General features: G+C 41.1%; 2 protein-coding genes across 2 annotated transcripts in view; one reads left to right on the top strand and one right to left on the bottom strand.

The window, feature by feature from the left end:
* The window catches only part of sema4ba (sema domain, immunoglobulin domain (Ig), transmembrane domain (TM) and short cytoplasmic domain, (semaphorin) 4Ba), a 262,802-nt gene that overhangs the window by 199,871 nt on the left and 40,995 nt on the right, over positions 1-21,936 (bottom strand). The window lies entirely within an intron of this gene.
* Positions 13,880-19,573, top strand: LOC127526093 (uncharacterized). Its single transcript, XM_051920217.1, has 2 exons — positions 13,880-16,250; positions 18,929-19,573. Exons 1-2 carry the CDS (start codon positions 13,935-13,937, stop codon positions 18,950-18,952), a joined length of 2,340 nt encoding a protein of 779 aa, XP_051776177.1. The 5' UTR covers positions 13,880-13,934; the 3' UTR covers positions 18,953-19,573.

The raw sequence follows: 21,936 nt of genomic DNA, 5'->3' as shown, positions 1-21,936 counted from the left end.
GTGCCTCAGCAGAGCAGTAATATTTAAGCCAGTGAAGCAGGAGATACAGCATGTGAGATTGAGGATTAAATCTTAAAGCCTTTCTGAAGAATACTGAGTGTTGTGACTTTTTGCTTCTGATTTTTGACTTTGATTTTGGCATTTGTATTAAGCTCAGACAATTGTTACTGACTTGCTAGTTTTGACCCATACATCTTTTTATAACAAATTTGATCTCCTTACACCTAAATCTTTGTCTGTCGATACATTTTTCCATCTCTGGCAGAACATCAATTAAAAATATGGGGAATATGTGCTCTTGTAAAGCTCCTCTCCAACTGAGGACCTCGGAGCAAGGCATCCCTCGCTGGGTCAGCACATCTCATGTTGGATGTCTACTGCCCCTGCAGCTCTCAATGCCTTCTGGCTCTCTGATACTCAATATGAAATAACAGCTTCACATGTGCTTAGTGGAAGTCAGTCCTCCAGAATTTAAACTACAACTCTTTGATTCTCAGGCCTCTTGCAGAACATAAAAATGAGCATCTTAGCTTATAAAACTAAAGAAAAATTCTGGTAGGTCTGGGTGCCTTTACCTGTCTTCTTTTGTTAGAGAGTGGGAATATCAATGCATCTGTTAATAATAATAATAATATTGCATTTTATTTATATAGCACCTTTCCCATATCAAAGCACTATTTTAACCTTCAGTCTGTTGTAGTTTAAGGGAGTGATTACTTCTAATGCAGTTATAATGGTATTACATCATAGAATGGCTCAATCCAACATTCATGTACTAATCTGTAACTGAGATGAATGAACATCATAGTTTACTTGACCAAAAGAATGCTCAATTAGCCAGGAAAGCCAGTCTCTGTCTTACCGTGACCCCCTCTAGTAGTGTGTATGGGCATCTGATGTAGTTATAGGATAACCCTGAACTAATGAAGGATGCCCAAGAGAATTTTCAAGTGCCAGACTTCAGAATCATTCTGTTTCTGGTGCCTTTTTAGTCATAGCTTCAGTAGGAAGTAATGCCCAAAATGAGAAAGAATTCTGAAACATACTACAGTTGTTACATTCATTGTCTTTATTACTGGAAAATATCTCACCAGATATCTGTGCTGGGTCAATCAGGTTTCAATACCAGTAAGTGACTTAATGAGTTTTGAGGCTAATCATGACCCCCAAATGTTATTACCCGATCGACAGTACCACTATGCATATCTGAATGAGCTGAGGAAATGGTTGAAGGATGATATGGCTCTTAAATGACTGCTAATCACACCTATAGTATCTCTTTACCCATCATTTAGTGTGTGGTGATGTGGCATTTTTTCTACCACTTGCTTTCTGCACTCCATCTATATATTACCCAGCTATTTATATCTTCTTTGATCTTCTTTGTCTATGTGTTCCTGAATCAATCTTTTGTTTGTGTTGTCTTCTCTCTCTTTCTCTTTAGCCATCTGTCTCTCACCGTAAACCACTGCTGGTTCTTTTGATTCGCCAAGACTCTTATGGGCTGATATCCAGTCTGTCTGCTCATTTCCTTTTACACTTTATCCCTCTCTCCATCTCATCCAAGTCTAGAGAGACTCCCTGCTGCTACACTTTCGTCAATGATCTCTGCAACTGCATGTCTACTGAATGAAGAGGCTGAGCAGTACATTGTGTTTTCTCTGTTTGTATATTCATAAGCTTGTGATAAATCATTAATCGGGACATGATTGTGGCTTTTGCAGTCCCCCAGTGATATCTTCTCTGCTCACTAAAGGTATTCAAAGACACATTTTCTCAAATCCCATGACAGCAGAGTAACAGACTGCTCTGTCACTGCCATACTGGAGATAATTAGGCAGACAATACAGCTGTCGGCCTAAATCTCAAGCACCTTGGTAAACGGTAACAAACAGTGAGGCTTGCCATGTAATTAGCACTTGCAACTCATGGCGAAAAGAAGGGATCAGGGCTCCTACTGGTTGCTAACGACTACTTTTATTTTCAAAAGTGGTCCGTGTTTCGTGTGTCGTCATGCTTCACTTACCTCATTGAGCTTTCCCAGGTTTTTCCAAAGATTGAACTGGGAGAAAATAAACTGAGTTATTCTGAGCTGATGTTTGCAGTGCCATGGCTCCCATACAGAGTAATGGCTGAGTAATGGCTTAATAGGGTAAAATGTTGCCAACCTGAACTGTTGTGAGCCCCTGTCAGATGTGCCTATCAAGCAGTTAAAACAATATATCCTGAACAGGTACTTTTCTGGACTTTTCTATTAATTTTCACTAAAGGCTTATAGTGAGACTTCATGAAACTTTTTTAAACTGGCATCATTTCTTAATGAAAAGTTGAAAACAATAGTACTATAGCCATAAAACACCTAGGAATGGTGTTATGGTGCTATCTACTCTATAATGTATATATAAAATCCTAAGCCTAAAAGTGCAACGATTTTATGTCACGTTTTTTGTCACGCTATAAATCTGGCTTATTTTAAAACGTACATATATATGTTTGGTATCATTCTTTTATCGAAATTTAATGTGATGATGTTAGATTTTCAGATTCTTATTCCATTTTTAAATTCTAAACTAAAATAACAAGAACTCCCATCCCGCAAAATGAGACTTTGTGCCAAGAGGTTTAACCACGCCCAGGGCTGGAAATAAAAGACAAAGAGTAGATGACAAAGACAGCTGCTGTACAGGCTTTTAAATGTTTGAAGTGTTGCGCGAGATGCAGATCACGCAGCACAGCACCAGCAGCAGCAATCTAGCAGCTGATCAAGCAAAGAGGGGGTAAAAAAAACCTATTTGTTTCCCATTATATCACCATTTAAGAGGGGGTTTCAGAGGAGCGACTGTGTCTCCTTGGGGTGCGATCAGCCCCTCTCTTCACAACAAGAGCGGCAGAGATGCGAAGTGGCAGGTATGTAGTGCAGGCCAGGGATGTTGGCGAGCAGAGGGTAAGCCCCCTAATATAAAATAAAGGTTTGTTGCTTTGAATGCACAACTGCCTGTACCGCCTTCTAACTCTGGTAACATTTTAATAAGGGAACCAATGCTTCAAATCTCTGACCTGTTTTGATTTGATTTGATTTGATTTTTCATTACAGTGGTACAGGAGCTGAAGCTTCACCTAAGAACAGTAAATGCAAGGTAGGTACCATCTTTGGATGAGGCATGATGCAACCTAACACACATCTTTGAGATTTGGGAGGAAATCAGAGCAGTTTGGGGAAAGCCAATATAGTCACAGGGTTCACAGGGAGAACATGTAAACTGTCCTCTGACTTAAGGATGAGGCAGTGCTGGAATCATGATGTAATGAATAGCATCATGACTGGGGGACCAAATTTAATAGTTCAAGGTCAAAGTGCTAGAAATGGAAGGAGATCCCTAGACGTAATGACAGTGTAACAACATAAGAAATTTGTTAGATGAGAGGAAACTATTCAGTCCATCAAACTTTTTGGTTTAATTAATAATTAAGCTTTCCAATATCTCATCCAGACACTTCATAAAGGTTGTCAAGGTTTCTGCTTGATAGTTTGTCCTTGTACTTCCTGGTTTCAGTCCTAAGTGCACTTAACCTTAATTTCCACTGGTGTCCTCAAGTACCTGCTTGACCATTAAGCTGAAATAATTCTGCTGGACCTATTTTATCAATGCTTTGACAATTTTGCAGACTTGGATTAGGTCCCCAAACAGTCTCCTCTGCTTAAGACTTAACATGTTTAATTCTTAAAGTTTGTCATTTTCAAGTGCTGATATGTCTTTCTTGCAACACGGTGACCAGAACTGCACATGATATTCCAGATCTGGTCTCACTAATGCATTATATAGTCTAAGCACAACATAGTTTGATTTTTTACAATTTGAAATTTTATGTTCAAAATGACCTAATGATGTAAGTAAATAAAGGAATTCAGAACATGACCTTCTCAAATGACAGATAGTAACAACAGGGTACACCTGCCAACAATCCTTAGGCTTCTATAGGGTTGCCTGTCCTTTTTATATTAAATGTACCAGTTGGGTTGAAGGGTGCCAGCAGGGGGAGCTCTGAGTGAAAGGTCCCAGCAGTTTTACAGGTGCAGTCCTAGCGCAGACCTGAAAATACTTCAGGGTCATGAGTTACCTTCTACATAAATATTTTTTACAAGATTAATGAGTCCTACCCAGGGTTCGCATATGGAAACAATAGTTTTATGTTTTCTACAGTGTTTCCGTCTTTTTAGTGTACTATAAGAGTTAGTGTCATTTTTTTATTTTTATTTTTGTTACATTCCACTGTTTTTCATGGGTTCCACTTTTCGGTGGGCTCTGCTTCTGGATTAAACAGCACATCCTTAACAGGAAACTGAAAACCTTGCTGGATTCACTTTTTGAATTGAAGATAAATCGGGAAGTAACCATTTAACAATATTTTAGGGAAAAAGCATGCATTTTACGCATTGTGATAACAAGACTGTGTACATGACTTGTGGATTATGTAACATGATAAACATGAGATTTTTTTCCCATGGATGTTTAGCACATTGTTTGACTTTGTCCAGCATTGATCATTATAGAGTCCCATTCTGTCAGAAACATTATGATATCATTTCTTCATGAAAACATGAGATTAAAAAGTTTTCCTTCACTGCCTGTACAAACTACATGGGGTATCTAATATGTAAAGCAATGTAATTTTTATGTGGAGTATTTCTTTAAGGGTCTTAATATTTATATAAAAGAGAAATTTCAGTTGTTGATTTTTAAGTTTGCAAATTGTTTAGGAAATATTTTTTACTTTTCATGTTGAGTTATTGAGTGTAGATTGATTGGCAAAAAATTGCAATTTGTTCATTTCAAATTAAATCTACAAAACAGTAAAGTGCAGTACGAGAAGGTCTCTGAATACTTTTTGAATCCCCTTTACATATTGCCCTACCATGCATGCAATCATCCAATGCCAGGAACCATGCAACAGTGCAGAACCCAGGTTCCTGGAGCTGTGAGTCCACAGTATGAATCACTGCACCCACATGTTGCTTCTCCATTCAGAATCATGCAACATGTAGCGATGGTGAAACAGGGTCAGTGGAGGTACAATCCAGCAATCCTAATAACTCCCCCCATAGAATACACTGGAACAGCTAGTAATGTTGAACCCAGGTCCCTGAAGAAATTAGTCAGAAGTGCTAATAAATGCACCATTATTACTCTTATCGTATCCATCAATTGAAATTAAATGTACAAGGAGACTTCCACTGTCAATTGGGTAAATAAAAATATGAAAGGGGAAGAAGGTGTGCCAAGTCCCAGTAACAACCAGGTACAGCAAAAATATCAGGAAAAGGCCTCTTCCAACACCAAGGATAGCATATTTATTGCATCATAAACATGTAAATGACACTCATAGCCATGATGGCAGAAAACAACTCTGAGAAGGTTGAGTGGGTGAGTCACGGATCCCCGCAGAAGAAGTTTATGATCCTGTGCAATTCCCTAATCACTCGTCCTTGCTTAAGTCCTTATTAATGTAAATTGCTCCGTGAGAACCCGTACTAGTTCACATGGCAGCTGATGCAATGTGGGCACATTCATTCACTTTCTTTTTTTTTTAATTAAAATTGATTGTCCCAAGACAGATTAAGCTGAACAATTTTTTAACATGACATATTTGCCCAGAAGCAGTTAAATGCTTCATTTTAAAACATTCACAACTGCACCATCAAATCTCACATAAGGCAGATTGCTGAGCAAGCATTTTAGACACAATTAAAAATCATCCTTTTGATCATAAAGTTACAGTTTAATTTGCACAAAGCTGTACAATTGCACTTTGCTGAGCTGATTCTCTGTCTACCTGGTGCATATTCCTACAAAGTTGCAACCAAATTACTGCATATCAAGGCTTTAAGGCCAATTTGTTTATTTTAAAGCAATTTGATGTCATTACAGCCCACTTTTAAACAATTAAGCAAAATTGCTAAAATTGAGCTGGCATTTAAAAAAAAACCTCCAGCTACAGCTCTTTGGTGTTGAATCCTTTTTATTCTAGAACTAAGCGTTCTGCATGCTGCTAACACCCCAGCATTTCAGATATTTTGAAGAAAAGAATGTGATCCGATACAACTGCACTCTGATTAGCAGTGCAGGCAGCGATATTGTAGTGATATAAGGAGATATAATCGATAATTAAAACATCACTGTGACTTTTGTTTTGTATGGTTATACATATACAAACCCCATTTCCAAAAAGTTGGGACACTTTCTAAAAATGCAATAAAAACTAAAATCAAAATTTTGGTGATTCACTTGAAGCTTACTGTAAGAGCCAATCTTAGAAAGTTAAAGTTTTGAGTTAAACTCATACTAATGTTTGCTTAATTTGAACAGAATATAATTTCTTCCATAGTCATAGACAATGGTATAGTATTTTCCCCCTATAAGTCAGTAAGAGATAGAATCTTCTTGCTATAACTGAGAAACAGTGTGATAAAAAGCTTTTGTTGTGTTTAGAGCAGGTCCCAGTAAACAGGGACTTGAAAGACCCATTTTCTACTTAGAAATGGGATAAGCATACAGTTTTCTGACCGCTTTGAAATGGTTCAGAAACGCTTAGAAATGGTTCAGAAATTATAAGTGACTAGTAACGATTTAAGATGTAACAAGATTAAGCTTAGAACTAAACTTTTCTTATTATAACCTTTTTCATTTTTTTGCTATTTTAATTTTCCTTTTTGTGTGAACTGTTTTACTTTGAAACTTAACTAAACTTTTAAAAACGAAGATATTTTGTCTGTGGAATCATTTCTGCGCATCAGGCCTTTGCTGAATCCCATTTTTTGAGTTAGAGCTGCAGAATTTTGGAAACTTTGGGGAAAACGCAGCTACATTTTCGTCAGAAAACTTGCCATCTTAAGGCCTTGAAACTGGAATCTACAATCTGAGGACAGAGGACGCTTCTGCTCCTGAACTCGTCAACAAAAGAAAAAGAACTTAGTCATCCCGAGGTACTGTGCTCTTACCTTCTATCTCAGCGTTATCGTAATGAAAGCAAGGTCGCCGCACCTGAACTTGAGAAGATTTTAAGAGACTGTGATATTATAAAGACATTGTGGATTATCGCTTTTGCTTTTGCCTGGGTTTTTGAAGCCTCGCTATAAGGAAGTTGTACCGCTGCCCTGGGAGAACAACTAAACCCCGGGATAAGCACGATTAGAAAACTGCTAGTGTAACGCAGTTCAGTATATAAAATCTATCAGGCAACGTGACCAACGCTTGTCCTTTTATTTGATTTCCCCACCACAAGTCCCAGCTTAGCATTAACAACAAGCCATATTACAAAATAAAGAAGAAGCAAAAGAATAACACATATATTATCTTACATAAAAAAAAGCCAAACAAAAAAATACATAACAATTGAAACCCCCCTTCCTGGTTTAAACGCGCAATGTTCGTAAATCAGAGAAACCAGTTCGACCAAATGGGATTGCTGTCCTTATTGTGCAGGGCAAAGAGAAACCCTACTGGAATACGCCGGCCGTCGAGCCGATAACAACAAAGTTCAATCCTACCAGTCCAAGTATTCCAGCGAAATCAAAGAAAAAGGTCCGTCTTCAGAGATGCGTCTCCCTTGTGTCGCTGTATCTTCAAAAAAAAGAACTTGTTCCAGCGGATATTTTTACTTGGCGCTACCTCGTCTCTTCTCTTTGCTCCACCACAAGATGTCTCTCTTTCTCCCCTTCTTTTCCGGTTTTTAAGTTCTCACCACCAACTGCCCTGACTGAGTTATGACCTCCCCCTTAAAGGTGTATTTACAGCATTCTTCTTCCCTGCAATGCACCCAAAGAGGCAGCAAACTGCCCACGGAATAAAGCACATGTGGCAACCGCTACATATTCCCCACCCCCAGACCATGTGAAGGGCCGAAATAGAGCTTCATGTTGGTCACATGCACTGTATCTGTTTTTTCCCCAGAGTCAGTTGCCCATTGAACACGGTAATTAACCGGATCTAATTTGCTAAGTACTGTAGCTGGGCCGAACCACTTCGGAGCTAGCTTCGCAGCAAATTTAATTGAAGCCTTACCATACCCAGTCGCCTACAGAATAGAGAACTACTCTTCTCCGTTTATTGTAATATCTTGCCTGTTTGGCCTGGGCTTTCACCACCTGTTCCTTTAAAAGTTCTAACAAATGGACTTGCTGGTATGAAGTAGTATCAGGACGGGGGAGTGATATATCGTTCTAACGGCCCAAGAATTTGTCTTCCAAGAGCTAATTGCACAGGAGACTCACCGGTACCCTCATGAAAGGCAGAGTTCAGGGCCAAGCGTAGTTCAGGAAGATTTTGATCCCAGTCTTGATGACGGTTCCCAACATAGGAAGCAAGCATAGTCTTCAAATTGTGGTTCACTCGTTCTGAGAGTTTAGCCTGCGGATGGTATGCTGTGGTCTTCTTGTGCTGTACACCCCAATCCATCAAAAAGCAGTCCATCTCTGAGCTTGTGAATTGTGGCCCCCTATCTGTGATGACACATCTGGGAACTCCCCAACGGGTGAAAAGTTCACTTCTGAGGATTGAGCAAATGCGAGATGTTTTGGCGTCATGCAAGGCAAACAGCTCAACCCATTTAGTAAAATAGTCTACCGCCACCATTAAATAAGTTTTTTTCATTTTACTGACTGGAAGGGGTCCCATTAGATCAACCCCCCAAGTTTCTCCAGGGTCTTTTACTGTTGTGGACTGAAGAGGTCCTGCTGGAAAACCAGGCGGGTTCTTGTACTGCTGACAAATAATACAAGTCTTTACATGTTTCCATACCTCCTTCCTCACCGTTGGCCACCAGGCTACCTCTAATATCCTTTTCAGCGTCTTCAGACGACCTAGATGACCCCCAAAAGGACTGTCGTGGAAATAGGCAAGGAACTCAGGCACATGTGATTCAGGGACAACAAGTTGGTATTTGTTTCCTCCCAATCTGGATGGCACACAGCGATATAACACCCCCTGAAGCTCCTAAAAGGTAATGTGACCCTTTCGCTTTGTGGAATTATCCCGTGCCTCCTGACAAACAGGACTGATGGACTGAGCTCGAACTATGTCCTGAAGATCCAGAGGTAGGTCTGCCCATTGAGATGATACAAGAGCCACAGCCGAAGTTATTGATGGTTCCAGAACCCGGGAAAGCGCATCTGGTACCACATTTCCACACCCCTTCCAGTAAAACACTCTAAAAGTAAATTGTTGAAGACGCAAAACCCATCGGGTCAATCTGGATGAGGTCTTGGGGCAGTTAAAAGCCCATGCCAGAGCACGGTGGTCAGTATATACTTCAAATAGAACCCCTTCAAGAAAATGTCGCCACTTCTCCACAGCCCAAACTACTGCCAGACATTGTTTTTCGGAGGCTGAATAATTTAGCTCTGGGCCACGTAGGGAGCGGGAAGCATATGCAATCACCCGTTCTTCTCCATCCTTAGTCTGAGTGAGGACAGCCCCAAGCCCTAAGTCACTGGCATCTGTTTGCACCTGGAAGGTAAGGCATGGATCAGGCTGTGACAGGACAGGTGGTACCAAAAGTGCCTGTTTGAGGTTTTTAAAAGCACCTTCGCATTCCGGTGTCCATTCCCACGGTACTCCCTTTCTGGTCAACTGATGTAAAGGGGCGGCGATGTCAGCTAACTTAGGAATGAATTTGTGGAACCAACCTACCATCCCCAGAAATCGCTGCACTGCCTTGATGTTGACAGGAGGAGGGTAATCCACAATGGCAGTGATCTTGTCCGGGTCCACTTTGACTCCTTCAGCTGATACCACATGCCCCAGGAAAGTGAGGTGGGACTGTAAGAAGAGGCACTTTTTCATGTTCAGGGTCAGCTGAGCCCGTTTGAGTTGGTAAAATATGTCATCAAGATCCAAAATATGTTGTTCCAATGAAGGAGAGAAGACAATGATATCGTCGATATACACAAAACAGGTCTTCCCAATCAACCCTCTCAGCACTTGCTCCATCAATCTCTGAAAGGAAGCTCCAGCGTTTTTAAGCCCAAAGGGCATTACCCGAAAATGAAACAAACCTTCTGGAGTGATCACAGCGGTTTTTTCTATGCTGTCTTCCCCCATACACACTTGCCAATATCCAGACTGAAGATCCAGAGTGCTAAAAACAGCTGCACCCCCCAATGATTCCAATATTTCATGCACCAAAGGAATGGGATAGGCGTCATGATGAGTTTTAGCATTCAGTCCCCTGTAATCAACACAGAATTGAAAAGTGTCATTCGCTTTCCGGACCAATACTACTGGAGCTACCCAAGCTGAAGATGAAGGTTCAAGAATACCGTCCTCCAACATGTGGTCCACCCATTCTTTAATGAGCCTCCTCTTCATGGGTGACACCCTGTAAGCCCTAAGTCGGACACGGACCTCATCCACAGTATATACATGATGAGTAACTACTGCCATGCGACCCAGTTTATCAGTCCAAACCGTAGGCCATCTTCTCAATAACGGCTGCACCTCCCAGGGCTGAGCGCTTATGCTAGTTTCTATAGGACTCAGCTCTGCAACGGATTGCGCCAGATAATAAAAAAGATTTGGCCACCGCAGCTCTTCCCGAGATCTTTCTTCGAACCTGAACGCCTTTCCTCCGGGTAGCATGTAATCTCCGGACCTCGGCTGTAAATTCATACCTGCTGCAATGATAGAGTCCAAACCCAGCAGCAGTGGCATGGTCAAGTAGTCATCCTCTAAGACATACACGTCCACCTCCCAGGAAACACTGTGCAATGCAAACCGCATCAGGATTTTTCCACTATCACCATACGCCCTCCCGTCCGCCAAGAAGAACTTCATTGTACCACTCGCCTTGGGCAGCTCGTGGGGTTTTTTAATCTTTTCCCACAAACTACGCTTCATTAAAGTAAGGGTGCTTCCAGTATCTACTACCGCATCCCCAGTGATGTCCCTCACAGTCACGGGTACAACCAATAACAGTAACTGGGTGTGCACAGTGGTGAGCTCCGCTCCAGCGGATTGGTCTTTTTGCCGTTGACCCCGTCCACTAGGCAAATTACTGCCTGAGGGGTCCTTATTTTTTTATTTATGTCCCCTCATGGCAGCCCAGTCTTTTTCAATTAAGGTACCGATTTTCACCAGAGATTGTACTGAGCCCACAATACCCCGTAAAGCCACAGCTAGCCGCGGGTTACAAGCACCGAGGACCTGCCTTACAATGTCCTCTTCTGACATACTGGGATTCCATCTCAAACACAGCCCACGATATTCGTAGGCAAAGTCTCTGATGGGCTGCATAGGCTCCTGTCGGGTGTTCATTAGCTGCTCTTCCACCTCAGCCTGATAATCCGCCGGCAAGAACGCTTCTAAAAATGCGGAGCGGAAGGAAGACCAGTCGGCTATGCTTGTCTTTTCTGCCTGCCACCATGACCGCGCTGGACCACTCAGTGAGGCGTTTAAAAGGCCCATCAACTCCACATCAGTTAAAGGATGGAGTTCTAGAAACGAATCAGCCTGTTCCAAAAATCTGAGAACCTCTGCTGATGTACAAGAGGTATCTAATTTAGGGAATTCTAAGCGTAGCGCCGCGGTAGGTGCAGCAGTAAGGGAGACCCGGGAAGTTGTGCCTCCCATTGAGTTAGACTGCCGTGATTTCTTACAATAAGCGTCCATGCTCCTCCTTACCACGTCCTGCAACTCGACTTCCCATTGCTGATCCCTTCTATGGAGACAAGCAATCAATCGCTGTTCTAACTGCCGCACTTGACCTTGCACATATTCGCGCATCGCTTCTATAGTGCCTTCCAATGATTCATGCAGAGCCTCTTTGCGCGTAGCGGCCCCTTCAGCCAATTCCTTGATCTGATCGTGCATCTCTTCTATCTGTTCTTGCATCTCACCCCACAACGACGGCAGGATGTTTTCATCTCTTTGCACCTTAGAAGTAGAGATGTATAGTGAATCCAACAGGCTGGTTGCTTCATCAATCCCTTCGTGCGCCCTGATTGTAACATGTTCGCCCAGCTCAACCACTATCTCCGGCCCCTCGTTCGGGTCGGTAGCCTCCTGCGCCAAACCCACAGAAGACATCTGAACTATGGTGGTGAAAAATGCGTGAAAGGAGATAGTGGATGTATACTAGTCAGCTCCCCGTACGGGCCACCACTAATCTGTACCGCTGCCCTGGGAGAACAACTAAACCCCAGGATAAGCACGATTAGAAAACTGCTAGTGTAACGCAGTTCAATATATAAAATCTATCGGGCAACATGACCAATGCTCGTCCTTTTATTTGATTTCCCCACCACCAGTCCCAGCTTAGCATTAACAACAAGCCATATTACAAAATAAAGAAGAAGCAAAAGAATAACACATATATTATCTTACATAAAAAAAAACAAACAAACAAATACATAACAATTGAAACCCCCCTTCCTGGTTTAAACTCGCAATGTTCATAAATCAGAGAAACCAGTTCGACCAAATGGGATTACTGTCCTTATTGTGCAGGGCAAAGAGAAACCCTACTAGAATGCGCCGGCCGTCGAGCCGATAACAACAAAGTTCAATCCTACCAGTCCAAGTATTCCAGCGAAATCAAAGAAAAAGGTCCGTCTTCAGAGACGCGTCTCCCTTGTGTCGCTGTATCCTCAAAAAAAAGAACTTGTTCCAGCGGACATTTTTACTTGGCGCTACCTCGTCTCTTCTCTTTGCTCCACCACAAGATGTCTCTGTTTCTCCCCTTCTTTTCCGGTTTTTAAGTTCTCACCACCAACTGCCCTGACTGAGTTATGACCTCCCCCTTAAAGGTGTATTTACAGCATTCTTCTTCCCTGCAATGCACCCAAAGAGGCAGCAAACTGCCCACGGAATAAAGCACATGTGGCAACCGCTACATATTAACTGCTTTGTTTGAACGTTCTGATTGTGACGTTTGTTGCTGACAAGAGAACCAGCTGTCAGTCATTTGAGCTGTTGTCATGGCAATGTCTAAGCATAACTCCAGTGAAGTTAGTAGTGACTAGAGTACAGACTCGAAGCCAGAGAATATAATCGTAGATCTTAAAGGTCACATAAGTCAGAGGAAAGATAAACTTTCTGTGCTTGTAGCTGAAATAGAAAGTCTTAAAGATACTCCAGAAAACCATTCAGAAGTAGCAGAAAGACTTGAAAATTATTGCGAGACGCACAGTGAGATAGAAGAGTTACTTACATCAAAGGCTAATATCAACACTGAGTAAAGAAGGTGCAATTAAGAAACAGAAAATGAAATTCGCCGAAAGCTCTAAGAATTGGAATGAATTTATTAATGTTACAAAGCTATGGCTGAAAGATGCAAATAGACTGTTAACACACACATCCGACAAACAGCTAGTTAACAAATTCAAAGAGATGCAATTGCAAGAACGGGATCACTCAAAGTCAAAGGTGCGAAAGGCTTCTCCGCAGTTAAAGCACGCTTTGGACTCTTTAGCCCAGAAAAGCGCTACAGCATCGTCACCTTCTTCGACAGTCACACTTGAACGCACCGAACTAGATAGTATAATACAAATGCTACAAAACCTTAAAGCTAAAGTGGAAAGGCAAGAACGACCAATAATTATCTTAGGGGCCCATTCGCAGACTTACAAACAAGATCTTGTTGACGTGCTCATACAGAATCAAGCTGAAAGCCAAAAAAATCAAGCCAAATATCAGAAAGCAATCATTGAAATGGCTAAATAGTTAACCCAACAAAACAGAGCTACTACTCCACCACCTCCAGCACCACCTCCAGCTTAGCATGTTGAAGTACCACACAGACAGGTCCCTTTATTTTCAGGTGACCCAATGACTTATGCGAAATTTATCAGGGCCTTCGATCACACTATAGGTGACGTACTTGCAGACCCACAAGATAAATTAGATTATTTGATTCAATATACAAGAGGATCAGCTCAAGAAATGATAAATGGTTGTACACTATTGCCACCAGATGAAGGTTATAAAAAGGCTAGAAAGCAGCTTGAAAGTTACTATGGCAACCAAGCATTTGTAGTAGACGCATACATAAGTAAAGCATTGAAGTGGCCTCAAATAAAACAAAGGGATGGGGAGGCCTTAAGAGACTATGCAACCTTTCTCGATAACTGTATGGACTCCATGACTAAAGCTAAAAATCGAGTAGCATTTAATAGCAATGAAAATATCCGTACTATACTTTCAAAGCTCCCATATTCTCTACAAAATAAGTGGGGGGACATAGCCTATGAAATTGAAGAAGAAGAAAAAAAAGAGATAGAAATTTGCGATTTAACTATTTTTTTACATAAACAGGCTAAGATATTTATGCATCATATTTACGGCAGCAAAGAGAAAAAGGAAAAGACTGACAATGTTAGGTCCCCTCTTAAATATGGTCAGAAATCAGGAAGTATCTACACTACAAGTATAACTGATACTGCCGAAAAGGGAACTCAAGAAATCTCTGTCAAAAAGTCTGCTAATGATACATGTGCATTTAAAAAGCCTTGTGTATTCTGCAATGGTCAGCATATCCTTGCTGAATGTAGAAAAATCAAAGAACTGCCACATAAAGAAAGAATTGACTTTTTAAAATCTAAAGGTTTATGTTTTCGCTGTCTCAAACAGGGGCACCTTGGTAAGAATTGCAAAGAAAGAATGAAATGTCAGACATGCTCTTTTCAGCACCCAGACATCCTGCACATCAAAAAAGACAGTGAAGCAACATCTAAAGCTGCAACCAATGTGGTAACACCTACTGAAAAGGAAACAGAGACTGGAACTTGTAACTTTACTGGGGCCGGAGAAGAATGTGCGCTACAAGTAGTTCCTGTTAAGGTAAAATCTAAGAAAGGCGAAAGGTATGTAGAAACATATGCCTTTATAGACCAAGGCAGTACAGTAACAATTTGCACTGAAAGGCTCCAGAAACAATTAAACCTTCAAGGGAGAAGAACACAAGTATTTCTCAAAACTATGAATAACTATGATGATGATTCAAAAGTGGTAACTCAAAGTTCTGTCTTATCAGATTTACAAGTCTGTGGTGTCAATGATGATGAATATATTGATTTGCCAAAGGTCTTTACACAAGTTCCAGTGGACAGAGAAAATATTCCACTACAAGAAGATATCGATAAGTGGGCATATCTTAAAGAGGTACGTCTAACTCATATTGATTCTGAAGTTGATATTTTAATAGGAATCAACTACCCAGAAATCTTCAAGGAGTTACGAACCATACCTAGCCAAGGAGGTGGACCCTATGCTATGAAGACTGCACTTGGATGGGTGGTTGGTGGACCATACAAAGAGATAGATGACCTCACAAAACAAAGTGGTAAGATGCCCAAGCATTCAATTAATCACATGTCAATAACAGAGATTGAAGATATGTTGCTGCAACAGTATAACACAGATTTTCTAGAACGCAGCTGTGAAGAAAAGGAGGAGATGTCACAGGAGGACATCAAATTCATGCGCATATCCTCAGAATCTTCGAGTCTGGTAGGTGGCCAGTATTCTTTAAATTTGCCTTTGAAGGATGAAACACTTAAAATGCCAAACAATCGCTGTATTGCTGAACAGCGTGCTATTGGACTCAGAAGAAAACTGAGCAAAAATTCAGGTTTCCACGGAGACTATAAAGCCTTCATGAAAGACATTATAGACAAGGGTTACGCTGTCAAGGTACCCAAAGAAAACCTAAATTGCAATGAAGGCAGAGTGTGGTACATTCCACATCACGGTGTGTATCATCCAAAGAAAAATAAAATTCGAGTGGTTTTTGACTGCACTGCCACCTACCAGGGGATCTCACTTAATGAGCAATTATTAAAAGGCCCCGACCTAACTAACACACTCATTGGCGTCCTTACAAGATTCAGAAAGGAGCCAGTAGCATTAATGGCAGACATTAAGTCAATGTTCTACCAAGTTAAAGTACCAGATAAAGACAGTGATCTTTTACGTTTCTTATGGTGGCCTGAAGGTAATCTAAGTAAAGACCTTGAAGAATTCAAAATGACAGTACATCTTTTTGGAGCTACTTCTTCACCCAGTTGTGCTTCTTATGCTTTGCGTAGAACAGCCGAAGATGCCAGAGATACATTTCCTGAGGAAGCTGTTAACACCGTTCTCAATAACTTCTACGTGGATGACTGTTTAAGGTCAGTGACAACAGAAGAACAAGCTATAAAGCTGGCAAAGGACCTCCAAGCTCTATGCCTAAAAGGAGGATTTCAGTTGACTAAGTGGGTGAGTAACAACAGAGAAGTTTTATTGTCTATTCCTGAAGAAGACAGAGCTTATGAACAAAAGGACTTAGACTTGAGCCACAGTCTCCTTCCCACAGAGCGTGCCCTGGGTGTCCAGTGGTGCACAGAAATGGACAGTTTCAAATTTCAGATTAAGTTACAAAACAAGCCCGCTACAAGGCGTGGTATTCTGTCTGTTGTTAGCTCAGTTTATGATCCACTTGGTTTTTTAGCACCTGCCCTACTGCCAGCAAAACTTATTCTAAGAGACTTATGATAGATAGATAGATAGATAGATAGATAGATAGATAGATAGATAGATAGATAGATAGATAGATAGATAGATAGATAGATAGATAGATAGATAGATAGATAGATAGATAGATAGATAGATAGATAGATACTTTATTAATCCCAGGGGGAAATTCACAAAATGCAAAGTGAAATTTGGGTGGGATGAAGAAGTAGAAGTCAAACACATTCAGAAATGGAAAAAGTGGATGGATGATTTGCAGTTACTTACAGACTATAAAGTAAACAGATGCTTCAAACCTACTGGGTTTGGAACCATAAAGACAGCACAAATGCACCATTTTGCAGATGCTAGTGAAGATGGATATGGCACTGTCACTTACCTTGTCTTAACCAACAAAGAGGGCAAAAAGCATTGTTCATTCTTGATGGGCAAGTCAAGAGTTGCACTATTGAAGCAGGTCACGATTCCAAGATTGGAGCTGACAGCAGCCGTTGTGGCAGTTAAAATGGACAAAATGCTTAAAAGTGAGCTTCAAATGCCCTTAGAAGAATCTACATTTTGGACTGACAGCACCACGGTGCTAAAATACATTTCAAATGAAAGCACTCGGTTCAAGACCTTTGTTGCCAACAGAATCTCCGCGATCAGAGATCATTCACAGCCTTCACAGTGGAGGTATGTCACATCTGCCCTTAACCCGGCTGATCAAGCATCCAGGGGGCTAAGCATAGAAAACTTTCTCAAAAGCACCACATGGTCACAAGGTCCAAGTTTCTTATTGAAGCCCAAACAGGAGTGGCCAAAAAGACCAGATCAACCAAACGATTCACTCCTTGAAGATGATCCAGAAGTTAAAACTTATACAGTTAACATGACAAAAATAGAAGAAGCAACTGAACCCATTAACAAACTAGTCACCTATTTTTCAGATTGGCATCGCTTGAAGAAAGCAGTGGCTTGGTTCCTCAAGTTTAAAGACTTAATGCTGAACTTAAGAAATAAAAGAAAAACATTCCAACTCGAAGTCAGTCAGACTAAAAGTAATCCAGAAGAACAAAAATCACTCATCGCAAAGCACATGAAAAAGTATAAACTGACTCTAAAAACAAGTCCAATTTCTCTAGACGATTTAGTTAAAGCCGAAACAGAGCTTATCCGCCTCAGTCAACAGCAAGAATTTCCAGAAGCATTAAAGGCTTTAAAGAAAAAGACTTGTGTTAAAAAGAACAGTCAAATCTATAAACTTGACCCGATCATACAAGATGGAATACTGAGAGTTGGTGAAACATTCAACAAAGCTGCAATGCCAAAAGAAGCTAAACACCTCGCAATTCCTGGGTAATGGGTCAAGTCATCAAGACAATGCCAGATGCCAAAGGTGCAGTCAGAAGAGTTTGTGTGCAAACCAAAACCAGCACACTGGACAGACCCGTGAACAAACTGCCTGCTTCAAGAAACAGTCAATGTTTGAAATATGACATTTTTAAACTGTTTGTTTGCAGTGTTATTGCTAGTGATTTGAAAACAATAGTTAATATAAAGTTAACTGGCTCATGTTGAAGTAAAGTATAGTAATTGTCTCCACTCCTGCATAGCCAATTAGGGGCCGGAAATGTAAGAGCCAATCTTAGAAAGTTAAAGTTTTGAGTTAAACTCATACTAATGTTTGCTTAATTTGAATAGAATATAATTTCTTCCATAGTCGTAGACAATGGTATAGTCTTTTCCCCCTATAAGTTAGTAAGAGATAGAACCTTCTTGCTATAACTGAGAAACAGTGTGATAAAAAGCTTTTGTTGTGTTTAGAGCAGGTCCCAGTAAACAGGGACTTGAAAGACCAATTTTCTACTTAGAAATGGGATAAGCATACAGTTTTCTGATCGCTTTGAAATGGTTCAGAAACGCTTTGAAATGGTTCAGAAATTATAAGTGACTAGTAACGATTTAAGATGTAACAAGATTAAGCTTAGAACTAAACTTTTCTTATTATAACCTTTTTCCTTTTTTTGCTGTTTTAATTTTCCTTTTTGTGAGAACTGTTTTACTTTGAAACTTAACTAAACTTTTAATAACAAAGATATTTTGTCTGTGGAGTCATTTCTGCGCGTCAGGCCTTGCTGAATCCCATTTTTGAGTTACAGCTGCAGAATTTTGGAAACTTTGGGGAAAACGCAGCTACATTTTCATTAACAAGTAAAAGGACAAAGAAAAGATTTTTAGTGTTTTCACTGACAAACTTAATTATGTTTGCAAAATAAATTGATACCTGCAACACAAAAGTTGGGACAGAGGCAAAGTACGACTGTAAAGGTTGTCACACACACGTGCTTAGGGGAGAGTCAAAAGGCTCGATCGCGTGTGAGAGAACAAAGGACAGGGGACTGGAACAAGGCACTAATGCTTTTCTCTCCTTCATTTTGCAGAAAAACAACCAAAAGACTCCTTGATCGGCTCCATGGAGTCACCACACTTCCGGACTTACCCCTGATGACTTTGGTTCCACACCTCTGCTTCTGATGTCATCTCTGGCCACTACAATCAACGTCAGTTCCACTATTCTCTGCATTTCCTCCCTGTTAATTTCGCTTCTTTTACTGTCTGTATAAAAGAGCCAGGAACAAACTTTATTTTTTCTAATGTTTTGATTAATTTTGACCTTGATTTTGAACTGGACCCTACAACCAGTATACAGGGAGGCTCTCCAACCCTTAACCTGTGTCTCTGTGTTCTTATTTTATCACACGTTATACAAGTAATGTTCTGTAAGGCTTCTCAATTAGCAGTTTAACTGGTAACAGGTGTGGGTATCAAGTTTGGGTATAAAAGGAGGATCCAGGAAGGGCTCAGTCTTTGCAAGCAAAGATGGTTCGGGGCTCGCCACTTTGTCCTGAACTTTGTGAGAGAATTATCTGTCAATTTAAAAGCAATGTTTCTCAGTGCAGGATAGCAAAGAATTTAGGTCTGTCACCATCTACTGTTAATAACATTGTGAAAAGTTTCAGGGAGTCAGGAGAAATCTCTGTGCGTAAAAGGCCAAGGGCAGAAACTACTGCTGAATGTGTGTGTCCTTCGAGCCCATAGGTGGTATTGCATTAGAAACCGTCATGAAACCATGATGGACATTGCCACATGGGCTTGGGAGTACTTTGGAAAATCATTGTTGGTTAACATATTCCGCCGCTGAATCAAGAAATGCTCCCTAAAACTGTATTATGAAAAGAGGAAGCCATACATCAATTTTATGCAGAACCGTTAGTGAGTTCTCTGGGCCCAGTCTCATATGAGATGGACCAAAAGACAATGGAAACATGTTCTGTGGTCAGATGAGTCCACATTTCAGCTTGTTTTTTGGAAAAACAGAAGTCGGATTCTATATGCCAAAGATGAAAAAGACCATCCAGACTGTTACAAATGTAAGGTGCAAAAAACAGCATCTGTGTCTGGCAAGGGGGGGGTGGGGAGTTACGTGGCATCAGTGCCCATGGCATGGGGGATCTGTATATATGTGAAGGCACCATTGATGCGGAGCCTTACATTGAAATTTTAGGGAAATATATGCTCCCGTCAAGACAACATCTTTTCCCAGGAACTCCATGTACATTTCAGCAGGACAAAGCCAGGACATATTCTGCACAAATTACAAAGCGTGGCTTCGTTGACAGAGTCCGTGTGCTTGACTGGCCTGCCTGCAGTCCAGATCTGTCTCCTGCTGAAAATTTTTGGGGCATCATGAAGGGGAGAATCAGACAATGGTGACTACGGACTTTTGAGCAGCTCAAGTCTTGTATACAGCAAGAATGGACAAATATTCCCAAATGATTAAGAAGTGCAATTAAAAGAAAAAGGGATGTGACCCAGTGGTAAACCTGCCTCTGTCCATACTTTTTTGGAGTGTGTTGCAGGCATCAATTCCTAAATTTGTCTATGTTAAATAGAATTAAGTTTGTCTGAAAAAACACTGAAAATCTTTGTGAATTACCAAATCACAGATTTTTTTTTTGTTTTTTGTTTTGATTGTATTTTTAGAAAGTGTCCCAACTTTTTTGGAAATGGGGTTTGTATATATATGATGTGTTTGCTACAGTGCATCCGGAAAGTATTCACAGCGCATCACTTTTTACACATTTTGTTATGTTACAGCCTTATTCCAAAATGGATTAAATTCATTTTTTTCCTCAGAATTCTACACACAACACCCCATAATGACAACGTGAAAAAAGTTTGCTTGAGATTTTTGCAAATTTATTAAAAATAAAAAAACTGAGAAATCACATGTACATAAGTATTCACAGCCTTTGCTCAATACTTTGTCGATACACCTTTGGCAGCAATTACAGCCTCAAGTCTTTTTGAATATGATGCCACAAGCTTGGCACACCTATCCTTGGCCAGTTTCGCCCATTCCTCTTTGCAACACCTCTCAGGCTCCATCAGGTTGGATGGGAAGCGTCGATGCACAGCCATTTTAAGATCTCTCCAGAGATGTTCGATCGGATTCAAGTCTGGGCTCTGACTGGGCCACTCAAGGACGTTCACAGAGTTGTCCTGAAGCCACTCCTTTGATATCTTGGCTGTGTGCTTAGGGTCGTTATCCTGCTGAAAGATGAACCATTGCCCCAGTCTGAGGTCAAGAGCGCTCTGGAGCAGGTTTTCATCCAGGATGTCTCTGTACTGCAGTCATCTTTCCCTTTATCCTGACTAGTCTCCCAGTTCCTGCCACTGAAAAACATCCCCACAGCATGATGCTGTCACCACCATGCTTCACTGTAGGGATGGTATTGGCCTGGTGATGAGCGGTGCCTGGTTTCCTCCAAACGTGACACCTGGCATTCACACCAAAGAGTTCAATCTTTGTTTCATCAGACCAGAGAATTTTCTTCAGGTACCTTTTGGCAAACTCCAGGCGGGCTGCCATGTGCCTTTTACTAAGGAGTGGCTTCCGTCTGGCCACTCTACCATACAGGCCTGATTGATGGATTGCTGCAGAGATGGTTGTCCTTCTAGAAGGTTCTCCTCTCTCCACAGAGGTCCTCTGGAGCTCTGACAGAGTGACCATCGGGTTCTTGGTCACCTCCCTGACTAAGGCCCTTCTCCCCCGATCACTCAGTTTAGATGGCCGGCCAGCTCTAGGAAGAGTCCTGGTGGTTTCGAACTTCTTCCACTTACGGATGATGGAGGCCACTGTGCTCATTGGAACCTTCAAAGCAGCAGAAATTTTTCTGTAACCTTCCCCAGATTTGTGCCTCGAGACAATCCTGTCTCGGAGGTCTACAGACAATTCCTTTGACTTCATGCTTGGTTTGTGCTCTGACATGAACTGTGAACTGTGGGACCTTATATAGATAGATGTGTGCCTTTCCAAATCATGTCCAATTAACTGAATTCACCACAGGTGGACTCCAATTAAGCTGCAGAAACATCTCAAGGATGA

The sequence above is a fragment of the Erpetoichthys calabaricus genome, chromosome 17 (assembly GCF_900747795.2).
Source record: "Erpetoichthys calabaricus chromosome 17, fErpCal1.3, whole genome shotgun sequence".
Taxonomy (NCBI): Eukaryota; Metazoa; Chordata; class Cladistia; order Polypteriformes; family Polypteridae; genus Erpetoichthys; species Erpetoichthys calabaricus.
Note: the sequence above shows the minus strand (reverse complement) of the source record. Positions and strands in the feature narration are given on the sequence as shown.

What these genes read in the sequence shown, in the direction of transcription:
- LOC127526093 (XM_051920217.1), top strand. Translation starts at nt 13,935, where the DNA reads ATGATAAATGGTTGTACACTATTGCCACCAGATGAAGGTTATAAAAAG. An exon ending in GATTTCAGTTGACTAAGTGG is followed by an intron (nt 16,251 to 18,928) that starts GTGAGTAACAAC and finishes TTCATTTTGCAG; the next exon opens with AAAAACAACCAAAAGACTCC.